General features: G+C 40.9%; 1 protein-coding gene across 2 annotated transcripts in view; it reads right to left on the bottom strand.

Moving 5' to 3' along the window:
* Positions 1–22,398, bottom strand: part of LOC102781165 (glucose-6-phosphate exchanger SLC37A1-like) — a 44,423-nt gene extending 22,025 nt beyond the window's left edge. The window contains exons 1-13 of one of the 2 annotated variants that reach the window (XM_087836300.1): positions 22,071–22,398; positions 13,344–13,425; positions 11,983–12,103; positions 11,693–11,771; positions 11,033–11,168; positions 10,350–10,426; positions 9,539–9,699; positions 9,239–9,291; positions 8,935–9,009; positions 8,464–8,502; positions 7,465–7,587; positions 6,996–7,086; positions 5,679–5,741 (exon numbers count right to left, since the gene is read on the bottom strand). In XM_087836300.1, the coding sequence (XP_087692426.1) occupies positions 5,679–5,741; positions 6,996–7,086; positions 7,465–7,587; positions 8,464–8,502; positions 8,935–9,009; positions 9,239–9,291; positions 9,539–9,699; positions 10,350–10,426; positions 11,033–11,168; positions 11,693–11,771; positions 11,983–12,103; positions 13,344–13,425; positions 22,071–22,126 (1,156 nt within the window). In that variant the 5' untranslated portion in view covers positions 22,127–22,398. The remainder of the gene's footprint in view (positions 1–5,678; positions 5,742–6,995; positions 7,087–7,464; positions 7,588–8,463; positions 8,503–8,934; positions 9,010–9,238; positions 9,292–9,538; positions 9,700–10,349; positions 10,427–11,032; positions 11,169–11,692; positions 11,772–11,982; positions 12,104–13,343; positions 13,426–22,070) is intronic. The other variant, XM_087836301.1, reaches the window with a different exon arrangement.
* Between the last annotated feature and the right edge of the window lie 229 nt (positions 22,399–22,627).

Consider the following 22,627-nt stretch of genomic DNA (forward strand, 5'->3'; position numbering starts at 1 on the left):
TGGAGTCCCTAAAGAGGCCACGCCCATCTCCAACAGAACATTTCCTCCTCGGCCTTGTTCCTGTTCTGGAGAGCATGCCGCCTCAGACACGAGAATTCATGAAATTTCAAATTTATAAATTAGCTTTTGAAAACAGCATAGCTGTGTTAAATTTGGAAACATTGGACCGTAATGATCAGTAGTTTTCTGATGAGGCAGCAGCTCTCCGGGGCAGAAACAATGTTCTTATTTTTCTCCTCCTTCTCCCTGAGGCTCTTCCACTCCAAGCTGGGTCCTTTTTATTCCTGTCTCTCTGTAAATAGTTAAATTTCATATATTTATGTTTAATGTTTTTGTTACTGAATTTATATATTTTTTCAAATAAACATTTACAATGACAAATGTCTCTGTTCTACTACACAGCAAATATTGGCACCCGACTTGACACAAGTAGAATTTATTTCATATTATACTAATGACAAAACATACTAATACAGTGGGATGCAAAAGTTTGGGCAACATTGTGAAAAGTAATTATTTTCCTGTACAAATCATTGGTTGTCACAATAAAAATTGTCAGTTAAATATATCATATAGGAGACACAGTGATATTTGAGAAGTGAAATGCAGTTCACTGGATTTACAGAAAGTGTGCAATAACTGTTTAAACTAAATCAAGCAGGTGCATAAATTGGCAACACAAAAAAAGAGAAATGAAATAAATATTTAGTGTATATCAATGTGTGTGTCTCCTATATGATATATGTAAGTGACATTTTTCATTGTAACAGCGATTCATACAGGAAAATAATGACTATTAATAAGGTTGCCTAAACTTTTGCACCACACTGTATATAGGAACATAGTGAAGACAAGTTACTTAAGAGAGTAAAAAGAGGTTAGTTTATTTTGTAGTTAAGTTATTTTAGAGTAGAAAAAAGCTCCATTTATTAAGAAAAATTTAAAAAGACAGGAACACTCTTTAGAGGTTTGTGGGTGGAGCCGTTAAAAGAGCCGTTGTGGGGAAGTCACTTGGACTTCAAACAGGCTACTCCTTTGGTTGCCAAGACACAGCTCCCTCCGCCGAGAAGTGAGCCATGAATTTCTCCCTCACCAGGACAGCCTCCCTGGAGGAGTTGTTTGCTGGCAAGGAACCTGGACAAAATTGTTTAAAATGAGTATTATGTGTACTGCAGTTACAAAATACATTATTGAAATTACAAAATTACAAATTAGAAAACATAAATCTTACATAAAACATTTAGTAATTATAAGGATAATTACATGATATATATTAGATATATTCTAAAACAGTCTGTGGGGATTATATACAAATATTCAACTATCCCAGAATTAAACCAGGTCTAAATAAAAAGGAGTGAGTATCACAGTGGTCCTAATGCTACAGTTTGCTATCAGTAAACACCGAGAGCATTCACTGTTAGCATAACACATCCATGTTAGCAGTGTATAAATGGATGGTTTAGCATATATTAGCACAGGTATCAATAAAGGACTACTGTATTAAATACTTTTACTAACCTCAGGCAGATGGACAGGTGCTCTGCAGGTGGGATTGAGCGCCTGTAATTGGTGTCTAGGCGGGCGATTCTGGGACCGACGTGGGAAAGCAGGTCCTCAAACTGGCCGAGTGAAAGACGGTGATATCGCTGGAATCGGCCGTCATCCAGGCGCAGCTCCTGGAGCAAATGGTGAAACTCACCAAACTGCTCACGCCTCTGGAGGACCTGATGGACCCAGGTACGCGAGGACATCTTTTACGCCGCTGCTCTGCTCTCCACAGTACATAGAGAAGGGAGACTCTCTCTTCAAGCACTAGCTCGACAGCTGCCATCTTGCAAAGATACCGTCTGGCACAACTTCCTCCCACATTCCTCCCACATTTCCGATATTTTGACGCGCGATGGATTTTTCTTGGACACGCGCTGAGGCGTGAATGTGCACGCGTCAAATTAGGGGCGTTTGGGGCGTTTTTGTTCGCGTCCATTGCGTTCGGTGTGAACACACCGTAAACGTTGGTGATAAGGCTGCGCGTGTAATCTTGGACACCCGACCGGCTGCCCGTACGCCGTGTAGTCCCCACGGCGCGGGCGCGCAGCGCGCTCAGGCCGCTACTCGACGTGGCCGCATAACAGAGAAGCGCCATCCGGGGGGAAGCGTAAGGAACTTTTTTGACACATTTCACTGCGTGTTGTACACTACATGTTGTAGATGTCTTTCTGAAAGCGCTGTAACTAAGTTTAAGAATATAATCCAGCCACTGTTATCATCGTCAATGCCCTGTACCAACATAGAGCAGAGCAGCTATCTGAACGCTACCCCAACAGAGGTCGATTATCTTGTTAATAATTTCACCTCCTCACTACGTACGACTCTGGATACTGTAGCTCCAGTGAAAACTAAGGTCTCTAATCAGAAGTACCTGACCCCGTGGTAAAATTCTCAAACACGTACCCTAAAGCAGATGACTCGTAATCTGGAGAGGAAATGGCGTGTCACAAATTTAGAGGATCATCATTTAGCCTGGAGAAATAGTTTGTTGCTTTATAAGAAAGCCCTCCGCAAAGCCAGAACAGCTTGCTACTCATCACTGATTGAAGAAAATAAGAACAACCCCAGGTTTCTCTTCAGCACTGTAGCCAGGCTGACAAAAAGTCAGAGCTCTTTTGAGCCAACCATCCCTTTAACGTTAACTAGTAATGACTTCATGAACTTCTTCACAAATAAAATTTTTATCATTAGAGAAAAAATTACCAATAATCATCCCACAGATGTAATATTATCTACAGCTACTCTTAGTTCCATTGATGTTAAGTTAGACTCTTTTTCTCCAATCGATCTTTCTGAGTTAACTTCAATAATTACTTCCTCCAAACCATCAACGTGTCTTTTAGACCCCATTCCTACAAAACTGCTCAAAGAAGTCCTGCCATTGATTAATTCTTCGATCTTATATATGATTAACCTATCTCTAATAATCGGCTATGTACCACAGGCCTTCAAGGTGGCTGCAGTTAAACCTTTACTCAAAAAGCCATCTCTAGACCCAGCAGTCTTAGCTAATTATAGGCCAATCTCCAACCTTCCTTTCATATCAAAAATCCTTGAAAGAGTAGTTGTCAAACAGCTAACAGATCATCTGCAGAGGAATGGTTTATTTGAAGAGTTTCAGTCAAGTTTCAGAGTTCATCACAGCACAGAAACAGCATTAGTGAAGGTTACAAATGATCTTCTTATGGCCTCTGACAGTGGACTCATCTCTGTGCTTGTCCTTCTTGACCTTAGTGCAGCATTCGATACTGTTGACCATAATATCCTATTAGAGCGATTAGAACATGCTGTAGGTATTACAGGTATTGCACTGCAGTGGTTTGTATCATATCTATCTAATAGACTCCAATTTGTGCATGTAAATGGAGAGTCCTCTTCACACACTGAGGTTAATTATGGAGTTCCACAGGGTTCAGTGCTAGGACCAATTCTGTTTACATTATACATGCTTCCCCTAGGCAGCATCATTAGAAGACATAGCATACATTTTCACTGCTATGCAGATGACACCCAGCTCTATCTGTCCATGAAGCCAGATAACACACACCAATTAGTTAAACTGCAGGAATGTCTTAAAGACATAAAGACTTGGATGGCCACTAACTTTCTGCTTCTTAACTCAGATAAAACTGAGGTCATTGTACTCGGCGCTGAAAAGCTTAGAAATATGGTATCTAACCAGATTCTTACTCTGGATGGCATTACCTTGGCCTCCAGTAACACTGTGAGGAACCTTGGAGTCATTTTTGACCAGGATATGTCCTTCAACGCACATATTAAACAAATATGTAAGACTGCGTTCTTCCATTTGCGCAACATCTCTGAAATTAGAAATATCCTGTCTCAGAGTGACGCTGAAAAACTAGTTCATGCATTTATTACTTCCAGGCTGGACTACTGCAATTCATTATTATCAGGATGTCCAAAAAACTCACTGAAAAGCCTTCAGTTAATCCAAAATGCTGCAGCAAGAGTACTGACAGGGACTAGAAAGAGAGAGCATATTTCTCCTGTTTTGGCTTCCCTTCATTGGCTTCCTGTTAAATCCAGAATTGAATTCAAAATCCTGCTCCTCACATACAAGGTCTTAAATAATCAGGCCCCATCTTATCTTAATGACCTTGTAGTACCATATCACCCTATTAGAGCACTTCGCTCCCGCTCTGCAGGCCTACTTGTTGTTCCTAGAGTATTTAAAAGTAGAATGGGAGGCAGAGCCTTCAGTTTTCAGGCCCCTCTTCTGTGGAACCAGCTTCCAGTTTGGATTCGGGAGACAGACACTATCTCTACTTTTAAGATTAGGCTTAAAACTTTCCTTTTTGCTAAAGCATATAGTTAGGGCTGGACCAGGTGACCCTGAATCCTCCCTTAGTTATGCTGCAATAGATGTAGGCTGCCGGGGGATTCCCATGATGCATTGAGTTTTTCCTTTCCAGTCACCTTTCTCGCTCTCTATGTATTAACAGACCTCTCTGTGTTGAATCATATCTGTTATTAACCTCTGTCTCTCTTCCACAGCATGTCTTTTATCCTGTCTTCCTTCTCTCACCCCAACCGGTCGCAGCAGATGGCCGCCCCTCCCTGAGCCTGGTTCTGCCGGAGGTTTCTTCCTGTTAAAAGGGAGTTTTTCCTTCCCACTGTCGCCAAAGTGCTTGCTCATAGGGGGTCATATGATTGTTGGGTTTTTCTCTGTATCTATGAAGCGCCTTGAGGCGACTTTTGTTGTGATTTGGCGCTATATAAATAAAATTGAATTGAATTGAACATGTTGAACTATGCATTTGACAAAAAAAGAATCTTGAATCTTACTATTCACATGTGCTATGTCCTGCCAAATTAGACGGCACAGGTTTAGGCTGCGCGAAGAAGTGTCTTTGTTTCGCAAGAAGCAAAAAGAGTGAAAAATTTGTATCGTTACATTCAGTTTGAGGGCTACGACAAAAAAATATATATATTTGTTTTCATGTGGTGTCGGACGTGTCGCGCTGGGGACACTGACACCAAGACCCAAACCCCATCTCCTGGCAGCGGGCAATGGTGCTGCTCGTGGCGGGCAAAGGTGCTGCTGGTGGGCCGCTGGAGCTGTTCACAACGCCCCCTGGACACACAACTTTCTCTGATTCCCAGTAACATAAATGTTCATGTTCATCCTTCTAAAATAAATGTTTTTCTGATGTGATCTTGTATTGTTATTTAGACAATTTCTATTTTATTTTAGAACAAAACAAGGTAATAAGCATTTGGTGTATGCAAAAAAATGATAAACCTGATATGGCACTATATGACATTTAGTGTGCTCCTGCACAAAAAATAATAATGGATCAAAATGAATGTTGGTGCCAATGTTTGGACCATCTAAAGGCCTAATTATAATAACAATCAAATATTACTTCAAATGTATTTTATGAAAAATATTTAAGTTTTTATTTTTTTTCTGTTAAAAAGCAGGGCGCTCATGTACCCAAACTGGTATTTAAAGGGTTAAAACAATGAAAATATAATTAAAAACAAACACAGTCTCTAACTTTGGGACATCAATTTTGTCCCCAAGCATTGCTAAACAGTGAGGCTGAAGGTCCACTGGGACAGACGAGCATTAAACACAGACACACACAAACAGCACATACCCACAATTCCTCCCACATCAAACAGTGTGGACAGATCTCCAGCCTTTTTGGCATCCAGGTGAGCTGAAACACACAAACACAGAGTCTATTATGTCAGTTCTCCTTCTTCAGCAGTCTGCTGACAGTCTGACACATGAGTGGACTGCTCACTGTAGAATATCCTGAGGACAAAACATCTGCTCCGTGATCTGTGAGAAGCCTGTCCAACTCTGCCACACTCTGTATCAGCCTCTTTCAGTTTAACATACTGGTTTTATATCTACATAACCCAGTTACTACATTACAAACAGACAATAGAAAAGTCTTTAACTGTGTTATATTACATGCTGACAATGTTTCTGTGGATTAATTACAAATGAAACCAGAAGGTCACAGTAACTCATGAAGCTCAAGGTCTACCACAGTTTACATGTTTAAGGACTGAAAGAACGTTTTGTTGTCACTGCTGGCTGTACTGCACAAACAATGAGAAGTCAAGGGGGCTTGCATTCATATTCAGAACAACTTAATCTTGTTTCACTGACCAACACTCTGGGACAAGTCTTAACAGCTGTGGACGGCTTTAATGCCTTGCCCATTCATAAGCTCATTGGTCGTTGAGTAACAAAAACAAGTTTCATGCAGCACCCAAAGAAACCAAAATGAATCCATCTTCACACAGTCCTATAGATTTCTCTTTTTCCAGTGTGAACTGGCCTTTGTTGACCAAACCAGGCTCATAAAAACTGTTCAGTTTATGTAAGGACCTGGCTGACTGTCTGCTCTCACACCTACAGGACATTATCAGTATTACCTATTGTTTTTAACAACACATCTAGTATGTATTAAATTGCAGCACAGTAGCCAAACTTTGAACTTATGGTTTCACCATCCTTAATGACTAGAGCTCCTTCACCCTTACTTATTAAATGATGCCTTATCTACGCCCTCACAATGTTCTTGTAACTTATACATTGTGTAAGTAGTGGTTTTTTTTATATTGTTGTTTTTAAACTTGTCACTTTCTTGCACCTATGTGGTCTTGTTAGCTAATTTCACTGCACAATGACAATAAAAGAAGTTCAAATGTTTCTATTGACTGATGTCATGTTTTTTGACAGGATAAATACTGCTGTAAACACTACTCCAGTCTCTCAGTTGGCCAATATTTTTGCAGATTTTCTTTTGCCAATTTATCCATAATTCAGTGTCCTGCTTCAGATAGCCAACGTATAAATTTAGACATATTGGACGTCTGTCAATGTAATCTGTTTTTTTAATCCACAGTCAAAATCTATGCATGAAGTCGTGCCTGAGGGGTTTCTATGTGCTCCTCACCTGCTTTGGTGATGTACAGCGGCAGCCAGAAGAGGAAAGTATAGCTGACCAGCTTAGCAAACAGCAGACACAGAGAGAACTCCACCACTCCCTGCAGACAAACAAACGCACACAGTAATCAGACTTACTTCATAAGTTACGTTAGATCTGCCTCAGCTTGCAACTCAGATAACTGCAAGCTAATCACTCCAAAAGCTGTCCAAATATAAGCCTTTCAGTGTTGTTTCTTTCTCACTTTGAGAGAAAAGATCTAAAAACCAGAGCAACTAAACAAGATGATTCTTCTGAATTGATTTTCTATCTTAAAGCACTTACACAACAATCTTACACATCCTGCTCTTACTTAGAGCATCACTCTTAAAACAACATCAAAAGACTTTTGCCTGATAGGAGACTTGGTCAGACTTTGTTGCAGTGAAAGCATCAGAGTGACGCAGGTGATGGACACAGGTTTGCATGTGTGACTTACGGGTATCCGTAGCACTCCCATGAAGCTGATGGCAGACGGCTCCGACTCACTCTTCACCACCACAACCGGCTGCATGGGGATGCGCTCGCTCTCTCTAGGCAACAGGAGCTCTGTGTCGTAGCTCTGAGGGAGAGAGCAGAGCAAAGATCTGTACCCATACCCAGACCACCGGACAGCTGAAGAACAAAGGGGACCCCGAGGGGTCAGCACTGACAGTACTTAGACTGGACTTTTGTTTCATAAATAAAATTACAAAAACAAATAAATAAATGGAAAAGAGTGAACTTAGTCAACCTGCAATTTAAGACCAATTATTGAAAGATTCTCCTTTCTAATTAAATAACCAAGGAATATTTCTCCCCTTCAGATTGTACAGACCAACACACGTTGTGTGTATGTGAAGTATAACTGTACGATTATGTCAGCAGTTTGGTGTAGATGAGCACGGTTTGCCAGCAGTGCATTCATGTAAAGGACCTGAGGATAAAACTCCCACTGATAAGTTTTGAAAGAACAGGAGCTGGAAAACCTCGCCCAACTACCTTCCAAACAAGGAGAAAAAAAGGAGAAAAATAGAAACCCTGCGGCTGAATCCGAATGTCCTGATTTTTCTCTTATTTGCAAACTTGCTTTCTAAAACTAAGTCTGTGCAGACACACTGTGCTCTGCAGGGTAGGACTCGCTTTGATGACACTGTACAGATGTGGATAAGTACTATATTTAAATTCAAACATCTCCTTACATTAATACTAAAAAAAAATCATGGTCATCAGTCAGAGCTCCTTGTTGCAGTCAGAGTGTGCTTGACTGCAACCCCCCATCACCTTTAATGCTGACCCTTTCTGCCTCCTTAGTAGAGTGGTTAAAACACGAGTTCACCCTAAGCATTCTTCAGCGCTCCAGTCATTCCTCATGTCCAGACATTTGGATTCAGCCTAGCAGTGATTTCACCCAGCATCCAAAGCTCTGACCACCAGCAGAGATCTCTGAAGAACTGACCTTCCTGTTTTGAATACTATCCTTGTAATAATAGCAGACCTGAATGGATTACAATGACATAATAGAACATGTTTCTGTGGTGCTGCATGACAATCGGTCTTATTAGATGCACAAATTCATTTCTTGCTTCCAAAATGTGGCCTGTACAGTTTATTGTTCAACAGTCTGAAATGTGCCACTTAGAAACTTTTAAAGTTTTATTTGAACATAAACAGAAGGCTGATTTTGTTCTAGAGTAAAGCAAAAAGATTACAAGCTTATAATCTTGTAATCTTCTAGTCTGATCGATGATAGATGTTTGGAAATACAGTACATGCAGTCCACACACACAACATACTTGGTGATTAGTTCAGTGGTGCGTGCGTAGGATTGGTTATCCATCATGACCATGTGATGTGTGATGGAATAAGGCGTGGCCTTACAGTAAGTACAGTAAATAATCTCAGTTTTAAGTTAAACTGTGAGACACACCTGATTTTTGTTGTCCTTGTACTGTAGATACACCTCTGTGTGTCCGTTCACTCCATTCCAACTCTTGCTTGGGACCTAATCAAAGAGAGACATTCACAGCTAAACAGGGCTGCTGATTGATAATTCAAATGCAAATAAAAATAAAATACTTTTTCCTTCATTTCCACATTTAATTATAAATGACTGAGAATGAGTGAAAATGAAAATGAATGAGTTAATATTACACTGAAATATTATTCATGCTTAATGAACCAAACTAGTCTTCAATATAAGAAATTAAAACAAACAAAAATTGTGTACTTACAGTCTTGCCTAGAGATGAATTTTGTGTATAGATGGTTTTTAGGTCATTAGGATCTGAAGAATGAAAACAGTACCATCAGGTTAATACAACATAATCCATTTACAGCTATGAAGTCCATTCTTCAAAGAGCCAACGTACTGAAAAGACAATCACAGGAAGCAGACTGCCTCAGCTAACTGAATCTAAATGCATTCATTTCATTTGATAGCAAGCATTCTTTGAGCAATGAATGTGTGCGCTTAGAAAAACAAGAAACTCCTTATAACACTCATCAGAAAAACATGATGAAGCTGTACTTACGCTCAATGAGAAAGAGAAAGCAAACCACGCCCATGATGATGAGCCCTGGTACGATGAAGGACATGCCCCAGTTGGAGGAGACCCAGTAGCCGGCAATCAGAGAGCCCAAGATGTTTCCCACTGAAGTGTGAGAGTTCCACAGTCCCATGATGAGTCCACGCCTGACCCAGAAACAGAGACCTTCGGTTCATACAGTGCTGACGCTGACAGAGATACAGTCTGCTCCACAAGTATTTGGGCAGTTGTTTGGGTTTTTTTGATGCATGCTGAACTTTCCAGGTAAGGAAATCCTAGGATATTTGGAAAGAGTTTTACCCTCCGTATGCCCCCACAGTTGAAGCAGTTAAGACATGACTAAAGTAAGGACATGTATTCAAAGATCAATTGCTATTTAACTCCTGTGGACAGATATTTCTGCTCTTTTCAGCTGTGCAGACGAGAAGAAATGAGCTTTCGCTGAAGGGTGGCTGGCTTCTCCCTTAGAGACAGGGTGAAGAGCGCAGCAGTTCAAGGGGCTCAGAGTAGAGCTGCTCTCCTCCACATGAAAAGTTGATGTAGTTTGGGCATCTGACTGGGATGCCTGCTGAGTTAGGGGTTCCAGGCATGTCATACTGGGAAGAGGCCTCAGGGTATACCCAGGACATGCTGGAGAGATTATATCTCTTCACTGACATGCTAATGTGAGTTCCCCTGGCTAAGTGGAAGAAAATAGATGGATGGATCTTGTTCGGTCATAAAGTCCAACTTTTTATTTCTTTTGTTCTGCTAACAGCCAGTGTGCATTATACAGCCAGGAATTCTTAGACATTACCTTCCCTTTCCAAACCAGTTGCCGATACAGGTCACCGCACTAGGCCAACCAGTGGTCTGAACCAAGCCATTGGCCAACTGCAAAATGACAAGAAGGTGAATCACTGTACAGAACAGTTTGTTGTTATGCATTCCTTACAGGGTCACATGTGCACTTCCTCTGTATAAACATACACAATGGCAAGTTTATTGCTACATAAACTTGTCATTGTGCATTTTTGTGTGCATATCCACTTACACTCCTATGTGTACTGGAGAGTCCTTGTATAAGTAGGAGTCGTAGTAATGTCTCTGAGCCAAGTTAGTGTCATGTGAGGTTGTACCTCACCGTCCAGCAGCTCAGTGCTGCTGACAGTGAGGTCCATATCTGGGATGAGATCCCCAGGATATCACCCACTGCTTCATTAGGAGCAGGCCTTGATGTGGACTAGCCTGCCATGTTATTTTTACACTTTTTTCACTTTCATTGTTTCTTTAAATTTATCCCTCTGTAGGTTTATAATTGTCATTTTCATCAAACGAAGTCTTTTAATTCCTATTCATACCCAGTCTATATCAGTACAGACATATCTGATGTTCTTTTTCTTTACTATTGAGCTCTGATGTGTGTTAACGTGTTACTTTAATTTTTTGAGCGGTGTAAATGAACATATCATCCTATAAAATGATCATCCTGCACCTCACCTGGACAAATATATAGAAGCTCAGGTTGTGGATGTTGTAGATGTAGCCAAGCCCAAATAGACAAGTGAACACACCGCTGGCCAGCATGCCCACTGTGAGGTACAGACGAATGGGCAGGCGCTCCCCGATAATGCCGCTAGATGGATGCACAGTGATGACGTCATATTAACCATCACACATTTCAGCACATAAAGTAGTTTAAATATTTGAGAGTTACTGAGAAAAAAAAGTTCTGTTGTGGTTTTTGGGGTTGGATAAAGAGGATAAATACACCGAATCAACAATTATCATTTTATTCTGGCAACTTGCTAAATTAGTGGTCATAACACACTCACTCACTCCAGCGGTATATGTCAAGGGGCTGCGGAAGGACAGACTGGGAATTGTTAGATCGATGGAAAAATGGAAAACATGCTGGACTTCAGTGAAACCACAGCACATATAATGATGGAGGAATATGTAGGAATTATTGACACAAACAGACCAGAGAATTTTTAATAATCCGACTAATAACGGTGGGTGGCAGATGGTTAGTATTGCTGCCTCATAGCAAGAAGGTGCCTTATTCAAATCCACTGGCCAGCTGCGGCCTTCCCTCTTCATCACCAGTTCACATTTACTGTGTAAAATCATTTCCTCCTCCACACCTTGCCATCTTACCTCAAGTACATTCCAATTGCGTAAGCACACAGAAAGGAGTAGTCCATGGCTCCCAGCAGCTGTTTGTAATTGCTTTTATCTGTAAATATGGGGAACAGGTGTTTAATTCAGGACAGCACATCAGGTTTTGTTTATCTGCGAGGTTTTTACTAATTGCTCGACACATTCATCTATGTTTTGCATGCATGAGTATTAAGAAACCTGCTGCTGATGATGCTGTGGCCTTTAGTGTAAACTTCTAACATTATAAACATTCGAAAAAGATGAAAAAATCTCAAGATAACACAGACCAAAAGGTTTCCAGCCGCAGTCGACATCTGTGTGGAGAGATAGCAGGGAGGGCTGCTGGCTGCTGCTGGATGCAATGATGGCTGCTTCACTGACAGCTGAGCAGTTCTTATGAAGCTCACTCTGTAAGCACAAAACCATTAAGCCACACAGAAAACACAGGAAGAAGAAACAGGGGTCTTTACTGTGATTAGGTAACTGTTTAAGAGGTGAGAATTTCAAAAACAAAAATGTTAATGAATATCTCAAATCAAGCATCTAACAGTTTCAAGATTCAAAATAAAAAAAGTAGCAGCTGAGAGTTTTTCAGTTTATCTAGACTCAGTCTGCCAGTTAAAGGTCTCCAGTTTTCTGAGGTTCTTGGACACACGGAGCCACACACTGCTCTTCTGAGGTGTGTTTAGCATCACTTTCCTGATGTGGAAACCATCCTGCTCACTTCTCTGGCAGCTTGATTGTTTAATTGAATATAGTCTTCCCTGTTCCACTGGCATAGTCTTTCCTGCCCTTCACTAAAAAATCTGAAAGATCTTTCTTCTCACGAAGCCTTTTCTCCCTGACTCCATGATGGTCACAGTAGAGAAAGAAATATTTATGCGTTACCATAGCGACCAGAGCGCATTAAGGGGCAGAGAGGAGGATGTTACTCTCAATGTTGTTGGTGCATTTCAGGAGGACGCTGCTAATAAAGTTATTACACAGTGAATTCACGCTTATTATTATATTTACAGAATACCACCGTTTGTGTCTCGGTCGTATCATTTTATTTTGTTGTATTTATCTGCAACACCTTAAAGGCCGGTCCGTGAATATATTGTCTGACATTAAACCAGTCGGTGGTGCCAAGAAGGTTGGGGACCGCTGCTGTAGAGCACACCACTCAGCGTCTACTCCGTCTTTGTCCCACCTCCGTTGATTTTCTGCATTGAGTTCTTTCACAAATTTGTCCCGGGTCCAGACTGCATCCATTCCAGTTCAGTGTTCTTTCTTACTGGAATTACAAATCAAGCTCCTTTGCTACCTCTTTTAGCTTTCTCCTGTTCTATTCTTTGGGGGAGATTTGGACAGAGCCCAAGGCTGCGGGTGTTTATTAGGACAATGTACACCAGCTGGTCGTAACCAGCGATGGCTGTAAACAAGCTGTGATGGAGCACAGACTGGAATGATGAGTTTATTTTGGCCGTGTGTATATGTATACGTAGGTCTTGACATATAAATAATTGCTACAAACATCTGAGATTTGCTATTTCTTCAAAGTGTTCTTTTAATTTTTTGGAGCAGTGTACAAACATCGCACAACAGTGCAGCACCTATTAGTACAATCATTGATGCCATGTACTGTTTCTGGAATACCATATCTTACCTTGACAATACTAATTGGTTTCCTGGACAGGTGGAAACTGGTGTAGAGCAAGAAGGTTAGGATGAAGGTGAGAGCTCTGTACCTGAAGGGAGAGAACACAGGAAGGCAGCTCTGAGAAATGAGGGAGCTCATAACATGGAGACCACAGGTTTGAGATGTCCATAATTATGAGTCATCTGCACTACCCCAGATACAGTGGGTTACAAAAAAGATGTAACTGACACCAAACTCACAATTTTGAATTCCCCCAGGGAAATTATACTTAACAAAAGGATGGTGGGGCTGTGTTCATGTAGCACAGCCCCCCGCTGTGAGAGTAACAGTGTCACAGTGCTTTATTTTTTGCTTAAATGCTTTCTAGCTGTTACCAACAAACTCACACCTTGATGGGGCAATGTGAAGTTCAGTATCTGGCCTATGTGGTCTGGAGGAGCAGAGTATCAAACCTTTCTTCAGACTGTTGGGGATGAGGGTGGAGAGGTGCAGGTAACTTGGCCAGTGCCATTTCTCTTCTTTGTTTAATAATAGACTGTTTGAAGAACAGGGGTACAGTGCACTTAGAGATGGACAGGCTGAAAAACACCATGTATACAGTAGCTGGCTGGTTGGAGTGAATTAAAAAAAAAAAAGACTTAATAAGTGAGCACAATTACAATACAATAAAGAACACGTAAATGTTATAACTTATTATTATTATTATATTAGCTGTTGGATGATATTTGTCAACTTGTGTTAAGTAATCATGGAAACAGTAAATCAGTCATCACTGTGTGCAGTGTGCTTACATTTGTGGTGGAGGAGAGTGAAAGTGCTACTCTAATGGTTATACATGAATCTATTCGGTCACCCAGTCTGCTGACTGGTGACTGTCATTGGTGGCAGTAACAGTATCAGTCATCTAGCATTAGCCTATGGAGTCGACCGCCCAGCCCAAGTTTAAACATTGTTGCAATTGTTGTATTTTTAGATGTTATTTTACAAAGAAAGTCCACATCTCAAACTGTAAAATGCACAAAGGTTCACTGCAGACATTTTGTGGCCCTACAAGGAAATGTTGCAAACTGATTTGATGCCCCACACCTAGCTGACCAACGCTACAACATATGTAAATAAACAGGCAAAAGTATCGTGAAATATTTTGGCAGATTAAAAATCTCTTTTCCAAGAGAGACCTGGCATCAACTGATTAAATGTATCATGTGTTACAATAAGCAGGAGGAACCAACAAATTCTATTACATCCTGTAACAGAATCCTGATATCCTGTACCTGGATTGTGTACTTTACTGTTTGCGTTACCTCAGCCATATTCACTCTCATCTTTGCTCACACATGTCTGACTTGAGTGTAAGGTCATTTCTAAGCAGAGGCTGGCACAAGACAGAAAGTCAAATGCAGTCAAATGAGACGTGAGAGAAGGTGTGGCTGTGCCCAAAATTCACATTTCATTTGACCCGCAGTACAGACTATGGTTGGCTTTACCAGGCTGTGCAGCAGAAACTCAAAATGGGCCGAGAAAAAAAATAAGATACACTCTTATAGTTAGCATGTGGTTAGTATGTTGCAGCGGTGCATCCTGGGTACAGCAGGATGACCAAATCCATCATCTGACAAAACAGCTTGAAACCTGACAGATACAAAGTGCTCACAAACCACCAGGTGTGTTAGTAGGGCTGCCACGATTAGTCGACTAGTCACGATTAAATCGACTATCAAAATCGTCAACGACTGATTTAATAGTCGACGCGTCGTTTGAAGCTTTGTAAGATCCCAAAAGACGCAGGAATAAGTAGTAGGATTTAAGAGTGTAATAACGGACTGAAACAGAAGATGGCAGCACTGCATGTACAAGGATGCCAGCTGCCGTTAAACTCCGAAGAAGAAGAAGTAGCTCTGTCCCAGAATTCATAGCGCAGCCCAGCTCAGTTTCCAACAATGGCAGCAGGTTTAATATTACTCTTATTATTCTTTCTGGGTCACAAAATAAACGTTTAACATATTTTCAGGCGAGAATGTAGCTGTGTAAACCTCAAATATCTGCTCAGTTTATCAAGACACCACATATTTTCAAAAGCGCTCAGACGTTTTCGAAGACGTCTGTTACCCACTAGCTCGATAGCTAGCCGGGGGCAAGGCTTACTAGAGCCGTGAGAACACCGGACTCCCTGCAAATCGTTTTCAAACCCACCGCCGTCTTTCATTACTCAGGTTAAACATGATATATAAGTTACTTAGATAACTTAAATATGTTATTGTTTGGCTTTTTTTCAGTATTTTATTTGTTCCTGAGTAAATCGGTTTGGCTGAGATCAAAGTTATAGTTTTTGCACAGCTGAATAAAAGTCAAGCAGACAACTGATTATCAGAAGTGTGAGATGCTCAAGAATTTACTCCGGTGCCCTGTTATATTTTAGATAGCAAGGAGTTTATTAAACTCCACCGAAACAATCTGCAAATTTCATTAAAATTTAATAAACTATCATCTTGTCTTTATTTTTAGTTAGCACATACCTTAAACACTTAAATCTGTAAGCTAATAATAGTTATATAAGAGCAGATGCATGCTGGTGCAATAAGCTGTACGTCCAATGGATGCATGATCTGATTAGTCGACTAATCATCATCATCATCATCATCATCAACTTTATTTATAAAGCACTTTGAAACAACCACAGCTGACACAAAGTGCTGTACATTGGAACTGTAAAATAAAATTACATAAGATATAAGTAAAAACCAAATAAAAGAAGAGTGAACTCATTAAATAACTACTTCAATTAAAAGAGAAACTAAGTCTCGCTGAGGTTAAAAGCCAAGGAATAAAAGTGGGTTTTAAGACGTGATTTAAAAGTGGACAGTGAAGGGGCCTCTCTAACGTGCATGGGCAAATTATTCCATAATTTTGGAGCCACAATAGAGAAGGCCCTGTCCCCTCTGAGCTTCCTCCTGGATCTCAGTACCTCCAGGAGCAGCTGGTCAGCTGACCTGAGAGACCGACAGGGTATGTGGGGATGAAGAAGCTCAGAGAGGTAAGGCGGGGCAAGACTGTGAAGGCATTTAAAAACAAACATAAGAAGTTTAAAATTAACTCTAAAAGACACAGGCAGGCAGTGCAGAGAGGCTAGCACAGGGGTTATATGCTCTCTTTTTCGAGTTCCTGTTAGGAGTCGTGCAGCCGCATTTTGAACCAGCTGCAGACGTGAGAGCAATGACTGACTGACCCCCACATAAAGTGAGTTACAGTATCTAGGCGGGAAGAAATAAAAGCATGGATCACGGTTTCAAGATGCTGCCTCGAAAGAAAAGATTTTACTCTTGCCAGTCGCCTTAAATGATAAAAACTGGACTTCACCACTGATCTGATTTGGTTGTCCAATTTAAAATCACTGTCCAACTTAAAACCAAGGTCAGTAACAACAGGTTTAAAATAGACTTCCAGGGATCCTAAAACAACAGAGGAGGACTCACAGGGACCACTGGGTCCAAACACCAACACTTCTGTTTTCTTTTCATTAAAATTTAAAAAGTTTAGAGCCAACCAAGCTTTAATTTCATCTAGACATGTCAAGAGAGGTTTTATGGAGATGCCATCCTTGTGTTTTAGTGGCAAATAAATTTGGCAGTCATCGGCATAACAATGAAATGAGATCCCAGGCCTTCTAAGGATAGAACCCAGAGGCAATAGATACAGTGAAAAGAGCAGTGGCCCTAAAATTGAGCCCTGTGGGACGCCGCATGACAGAGGAGCAGAAGACGATTCGTAACCGAGAAGGCTGACAGAGAAAGTTCTATTTGACAAATAAGACCTAAACCAATTAAGTGCAGTGCCACCAATACCCACTACATCATGTAATCGAGAAATTAGAATATTGTGGTCTACGGTGTCAAAGGCAGCAGTTAGGTCAAGCAAGACAAGAACAACATGGTTACCAGAATCACATGCCAGAAGGAGGTCATTAAAAACGCTTAATAATGCAGATTCTGTGCTGTGAAGGGTTTTAAAACCTGATTGAAAAACCTCAAAAGATGCCATTATCATCTATAAAATCTTTCAGTTGACTAAAAACAATTTTCTCTAAAACCTTGGAGACTAAAGGCAGCTTGGAAATAGGCCTATAGTTCGCTAAAACTGTGTGATCAAGGCCAGGTTTCTTAAGCAGTGGCTGCACTACTGCATGTTTGAAATTTGCAGGAACCATACCAGAAGACAGACTGCTTTTAATAATTTCAAGGACATACTGTCGTATACTAGGAAAAATTTCTTTAAAGAATTGTGGAGGGACAGGATCCCGTGGGGAACCTGTGGGCTTAATATGGCGAACCACAGCCTCTAAAGTGGAGAGCGTCACAAGCTCAAACTGAGTGAAAACAGCAGCGCAAGGGACAGAGACAGAGGGGTCAGAGTCAGGAGCTGTGATAAGAGCCCTGATGGTGACAACCTTTTCAATAAAAAAGTTCAGAAAATCATTGCAAATCTCAGGAGAAACTTCCAAACAGACATTCAATGGAGTATTAAGAACAGTGTCAATGGTCCTAAATAACACACGTGGGTTATGACAGTTGGAAGAAATAATATTTGCAAAATATTCCCTTTTTGCCTCTTTAACAGTGTTCTGGTAGCGATGCCAGCAGTCTTTGAGAATTTGAAATGATACATGCAATTTATCCTTTTTCCATCTCCGTTCTGCTCGACGACATTCCCTCTTAACAGCACGACTGCTCTCATTAAACCAAGGCTCAAGTTTAGCCTTAGGCTGCCTGGTTTTTAAAGGAGCCACAGAGTCCATGATTGTTTGACAGCAAGAATAAAACCAGGAATTTAGCTCTTCTGTATCAGAGGAAACAAAGTCAGAAGGGCCGCCGAGCTGATTAAAAGCAGCAGAAAACTGCGCGGCAGTGGCGGGGTTAATAACCCGACAGCACCGAGTAGCAGCGCCAGATTTAACTGCGGTATGTGTCAAACCAACGTTGAATAACACAGGCATATGATCTGAGAGTGCACAGTCACAAATCTCCAAGGTGGTGACAGGCAGACCACATGACAGAACAAGGTCCAGTGTGTGTCCGTGCTCATGTGTAGGGCCAGGCACGGACTGTACCAGGCTAAAAGAGTCAATAAGGCTTAAAAAGTCCTCTACCAGTGGCTTATCAGGACAACATACATGTATATTAAAATCTCCAACAATAAGAACACTTTCATAGTTGGGCATAATCCCAGCTAAAAAAAAAATCAGAAAAGTCGTTTATGAAGTTCTTATTGTATTTCGGGGGGCGATAGATGACAGCGCAGAAAATCGGATTTGTACGACTCACCTCAAACGAGGTAAGTTCAAAGCTGGAGAACGAAGGCTTTAGAAAACACTGCTTACATTTAAAATCCTTTTCGTAAACAGTCACTGTGCCTCCACCTCTGCCTGACGTCCGTGGCGAGTTAAAATAGCAACAATCCACAGGTAAGAGTTCAGATAGAGCACTGGACTCACCAACACTCAGCCACGTCTCAGTCACACACAAAAAAATCCAGATCACGGGAACTGAAGAAGTCCCGAAGAATAAAAGTTTTGTTTAAAAGTGATCTGACGTTCACCAGGCCAATCCTAGCGGGAGCTGGAGTTGGCGCTCGGGGTTCAGGAGGTCCAGAAACCCGCCACAGCGATCTCAGGTTCCGATAATATTGACAGCGGAGGTTTAGCCTGGGAGGGCATGGGCAGCGAGGCCGTGGAGCATCATCATCAAAGCCGACCACAGGCACCAAACAGGCATCAACAGGATCCAGAAAACGCCGAGACGCAAACGGCCTTGGCAAGAATCCATGCACTGGTCGGAAAACAGCAGAATAATTCTTTAGGTAAACCTTTAGCTTCACCAGGCGACCGCTTCATTTACCCCGGCGACGATAACGCTTTCGCCGGGAAGGTAGCGTGGGAACCCGGTATAGGTAGCCCGGGGTTTCCGATGCAAATGGGGGCAGGGGTTGCTGCCCACCAGCTCCAAAGGACACAATTGCTGTGTCCCAATTCAGGGTCTGCACGCTTGAAGTACGCATTTTAAGTGCGATTACGTCACCGCCACGCGACGACGGCTGTCCCAATTCGAAGTGTACTTCAAACGCATACTCCAAATGCGCCGTCGATTTCCCCAAATATCAAGCGTGGTCCGGTGCACGCTTCGTGGTCCCATATATCCCACAATTCATAGCGCGGCGGTGGGTGTGGATAATTTTGCCGCAAAATACGGCAGAAGGGAGCGGCTGAAGAGTGAACTGTCAAAAGTAAGTACTGAACATGACGTCACTTATTTATGTGCGAATGTTTAATAACGAAGAACATTAAAACATTGCTGTTGGCCACATGTTGGCAAAGTTGTGTGACATTAGTGATGTTTGTACTTTCAGCGTTAACTTGGTTTTAAAGCATGCATATACATACATATATATACATATATACACACATATATATACATACATATATACACACACACACACGTGTATACATACATATATACACACACACACACACACGTATACACACACACACACATACACATATACACACACACACACACACACACATAATAATCTGACAATAATATAATATTGGCCATATTATATTTACATTACCACAGTGAGATGATTTTAGTCTCATGAACAACATTAGCTAATTGTTATTTACTAACTAATCTTAAATGACTGTTCTGTACAGAAATGAAGCCCAACAATCATGTTTTACAGTCCCGTGGCCTCAGCCTCAGATACTCAACTAATCAAAGTGATGTCATGACAAAACATTTTTTCTCATTTGTGCTACATTTAAATGAGATGACTTCTATGTTTAAACCTGATGCATTCTTGAACTAACACAGTGGGCAACAATTTGTCTTTTTTTTCCTTCAAATAATAAAAGCTAGATATATCCAGTGCACAGCAGTCTGAATTACAAGTAGCTCAAGTGAATAACAACCACTTCCACCAACAGTTTCAACCTTTTAGATGAGCAGCTGCTCTGATGATTAATGACCCCTACATTTAATGCATGGAATGTCACATCATTGCCCCTTTCTGTATCACCAGTGTTACCCTAAATTGGTAATTTATAATAGGTGGCCGGGACCAACGCACTAGCTGTTCACAGAGGAGTGCACAATTATTCTAAGTTATATAAACACACAAGTAAAAAAACAAAATCCCACTATAACTTTTCAAAGGCTTAGTGAAGACAGTGTAACTAATGAAAGCTTTACAAACCCAAACACAGGGTCAAATGTCTTAAACGTGTACCTTATTACTGCATTTGTCATGCAGTAGAAAGAAAACTTTGGATGTTTCAGAAACATTAAATAAGATATGTTTCCTATAAAGTCTGTGTCCTCCTGCTTTTGCTGAAAAATTATTAAACACGTTTGTTAATAAATCAATTGTTAAATCAAAGTCAGGATAACAAAAAAATGGGTTTGTTCCTGTTCATTCCAATGTAACTACTTAGATGATATTTCTGGATGCAGGCCAAAGATGAGCCCAAACAACTTAAAGCCTACTTTAAAAAAAACCCTGATCTCTTACAAAAAAGAAAAAGGAAAGAAAGAGATCAAAGTTACTGCTGTTCTGCTTATTCAGCATTATGGAAAGAATTTTTACAAATCTTTTCAACAAAAATATTATAAATAAATCAATCACAACCAAAAATAACAAACATTCCAACATATTTTCAGAAACCTGAAAGTCGAGTCTACACAAAGCATCAGGTATGTGAAACTAGGTGTAAGCACAGGTAAAACTACCTGCCGGGAATTTTTGCTGACGCAGCTCCAACAATGACACTTGGCTGGCTGCAGCCTCAACGGCCAACTACTACGTCAAAGAGGCAGAAACTAACTGCTCGACCTTGCACAGTAAATTTTACAGGGTGATCAGAAAGATCGGCTTCAACGTATGCAGCAAGTAAAATAAATATTGAATATGTCACCAAATTTCTTAGTAAATATATCTCTAAAGGTGCTATTGACATTAAATTATCACCAAATGTTGGTAACAACCCATCCAATCCACACATGCAAAGAAATCCAACCATAGAAGTCCATAAATTATGTGTAATAATGTAATAATCACGCTTAGTGAAATGTATTTAATACTTCATACAAAAGCCTTTGTTGGTGATGACAGCTTCAACACACTTCCTGTGTGAGGAAACTGTCTCATGCGTTGCTATTAGTTTAATTTTAGTCTCATCTGACCACACTATGTTCTCTCAGTAGTTCACAACATGCTTTTTCCTCAGCAGTGCAGTCACGTATGTGAGCTTGCATACAGGCGACGGCAAATGTGACATTACTTATTGTTTTCTTTGAAACAATCATACCTGCTGGTTCTAGATCTTTCTGGAGCTCTCCATTGGTTTTGTCCAGTATGAGATGTTTCTTGTGTGACACCTTGGTAATGAGAGCTCACCAGTTGGGACTGAACCAGTTGATATTAATTTGCACTAAGTGAGAGGTTAGTTTTGTAATTACTGATAGATTTCAGCTGGTAAAATTTTTCCAGGTCTTTTTGCACCTTTCTTTCTTTATGTGTTTCTGTACCATTTCCCTGTTCCACTTCTCATTATTACATATAATTTATGGCCATCTATGGTTTGATTTCTTTACATCTGTGGACTGGGTGGGTTGTTACCAACAACTGGTCAGAATTTAATGTCAATAGCACCTTTAGACAGCCGGTCCAATTTAAACTCACCATTGGTCCCTGTCAAAGGACACCAGCAGGCGGACCCCTGGAGGAAAAGGAGCCATGTTTGAACACAGGTATGGAGAATCCCACTAACAGGCAGCTAATGAGGGCTCAGCATTCAAATCTCTTCGCGCTGAAGGAAATCATGAAGTACATGCAGACATGGCCCTGCTGTCTCTGTTCATATCCATCTTCAAAAGAAACTACAGTCAGCTGATCCACAAAGCCATGGAGCTGGTTGGAAGATGTCAGCAGTCTGAAAGGATGAATAGAACAATGAAGAAGAGATAATGCTAATAAATAATAATAATAATAATAATAATAACTAGAAAGCGAAAATTTCCGAAGAAATTTTAAGTGTGCCTATGCCGCTGCTAATCAGTGTAGTTTGCCATTCATACGGCTACAGAGAGTAAAACTCACCAGAGCAGCTATTCTCCACCAACAAACACCGCTCACGCCTCACAGATGACAGCTTACGGTTTTGTGTAAAGATGAGGTGACTTTGTACAGCCCCGATTTGTAGACACTGTGCACAGAGGTTCATGAGCAGAAGTCCCATT

This window comes from Neolamprologus brichardi, chromosome 23, assembly GCF_056152115.1.
Source record: "Neolamprologus brichardi isolate AB-2024 chromosome 23, ASM5615211v1, whole genome shotgun sequence".
NCBI lineage: Eukaryota > Metazoa > Chordata > Actinopteri > Cichliformes > Cichlidae > Neolamprologus > Neolamprologus brichardi.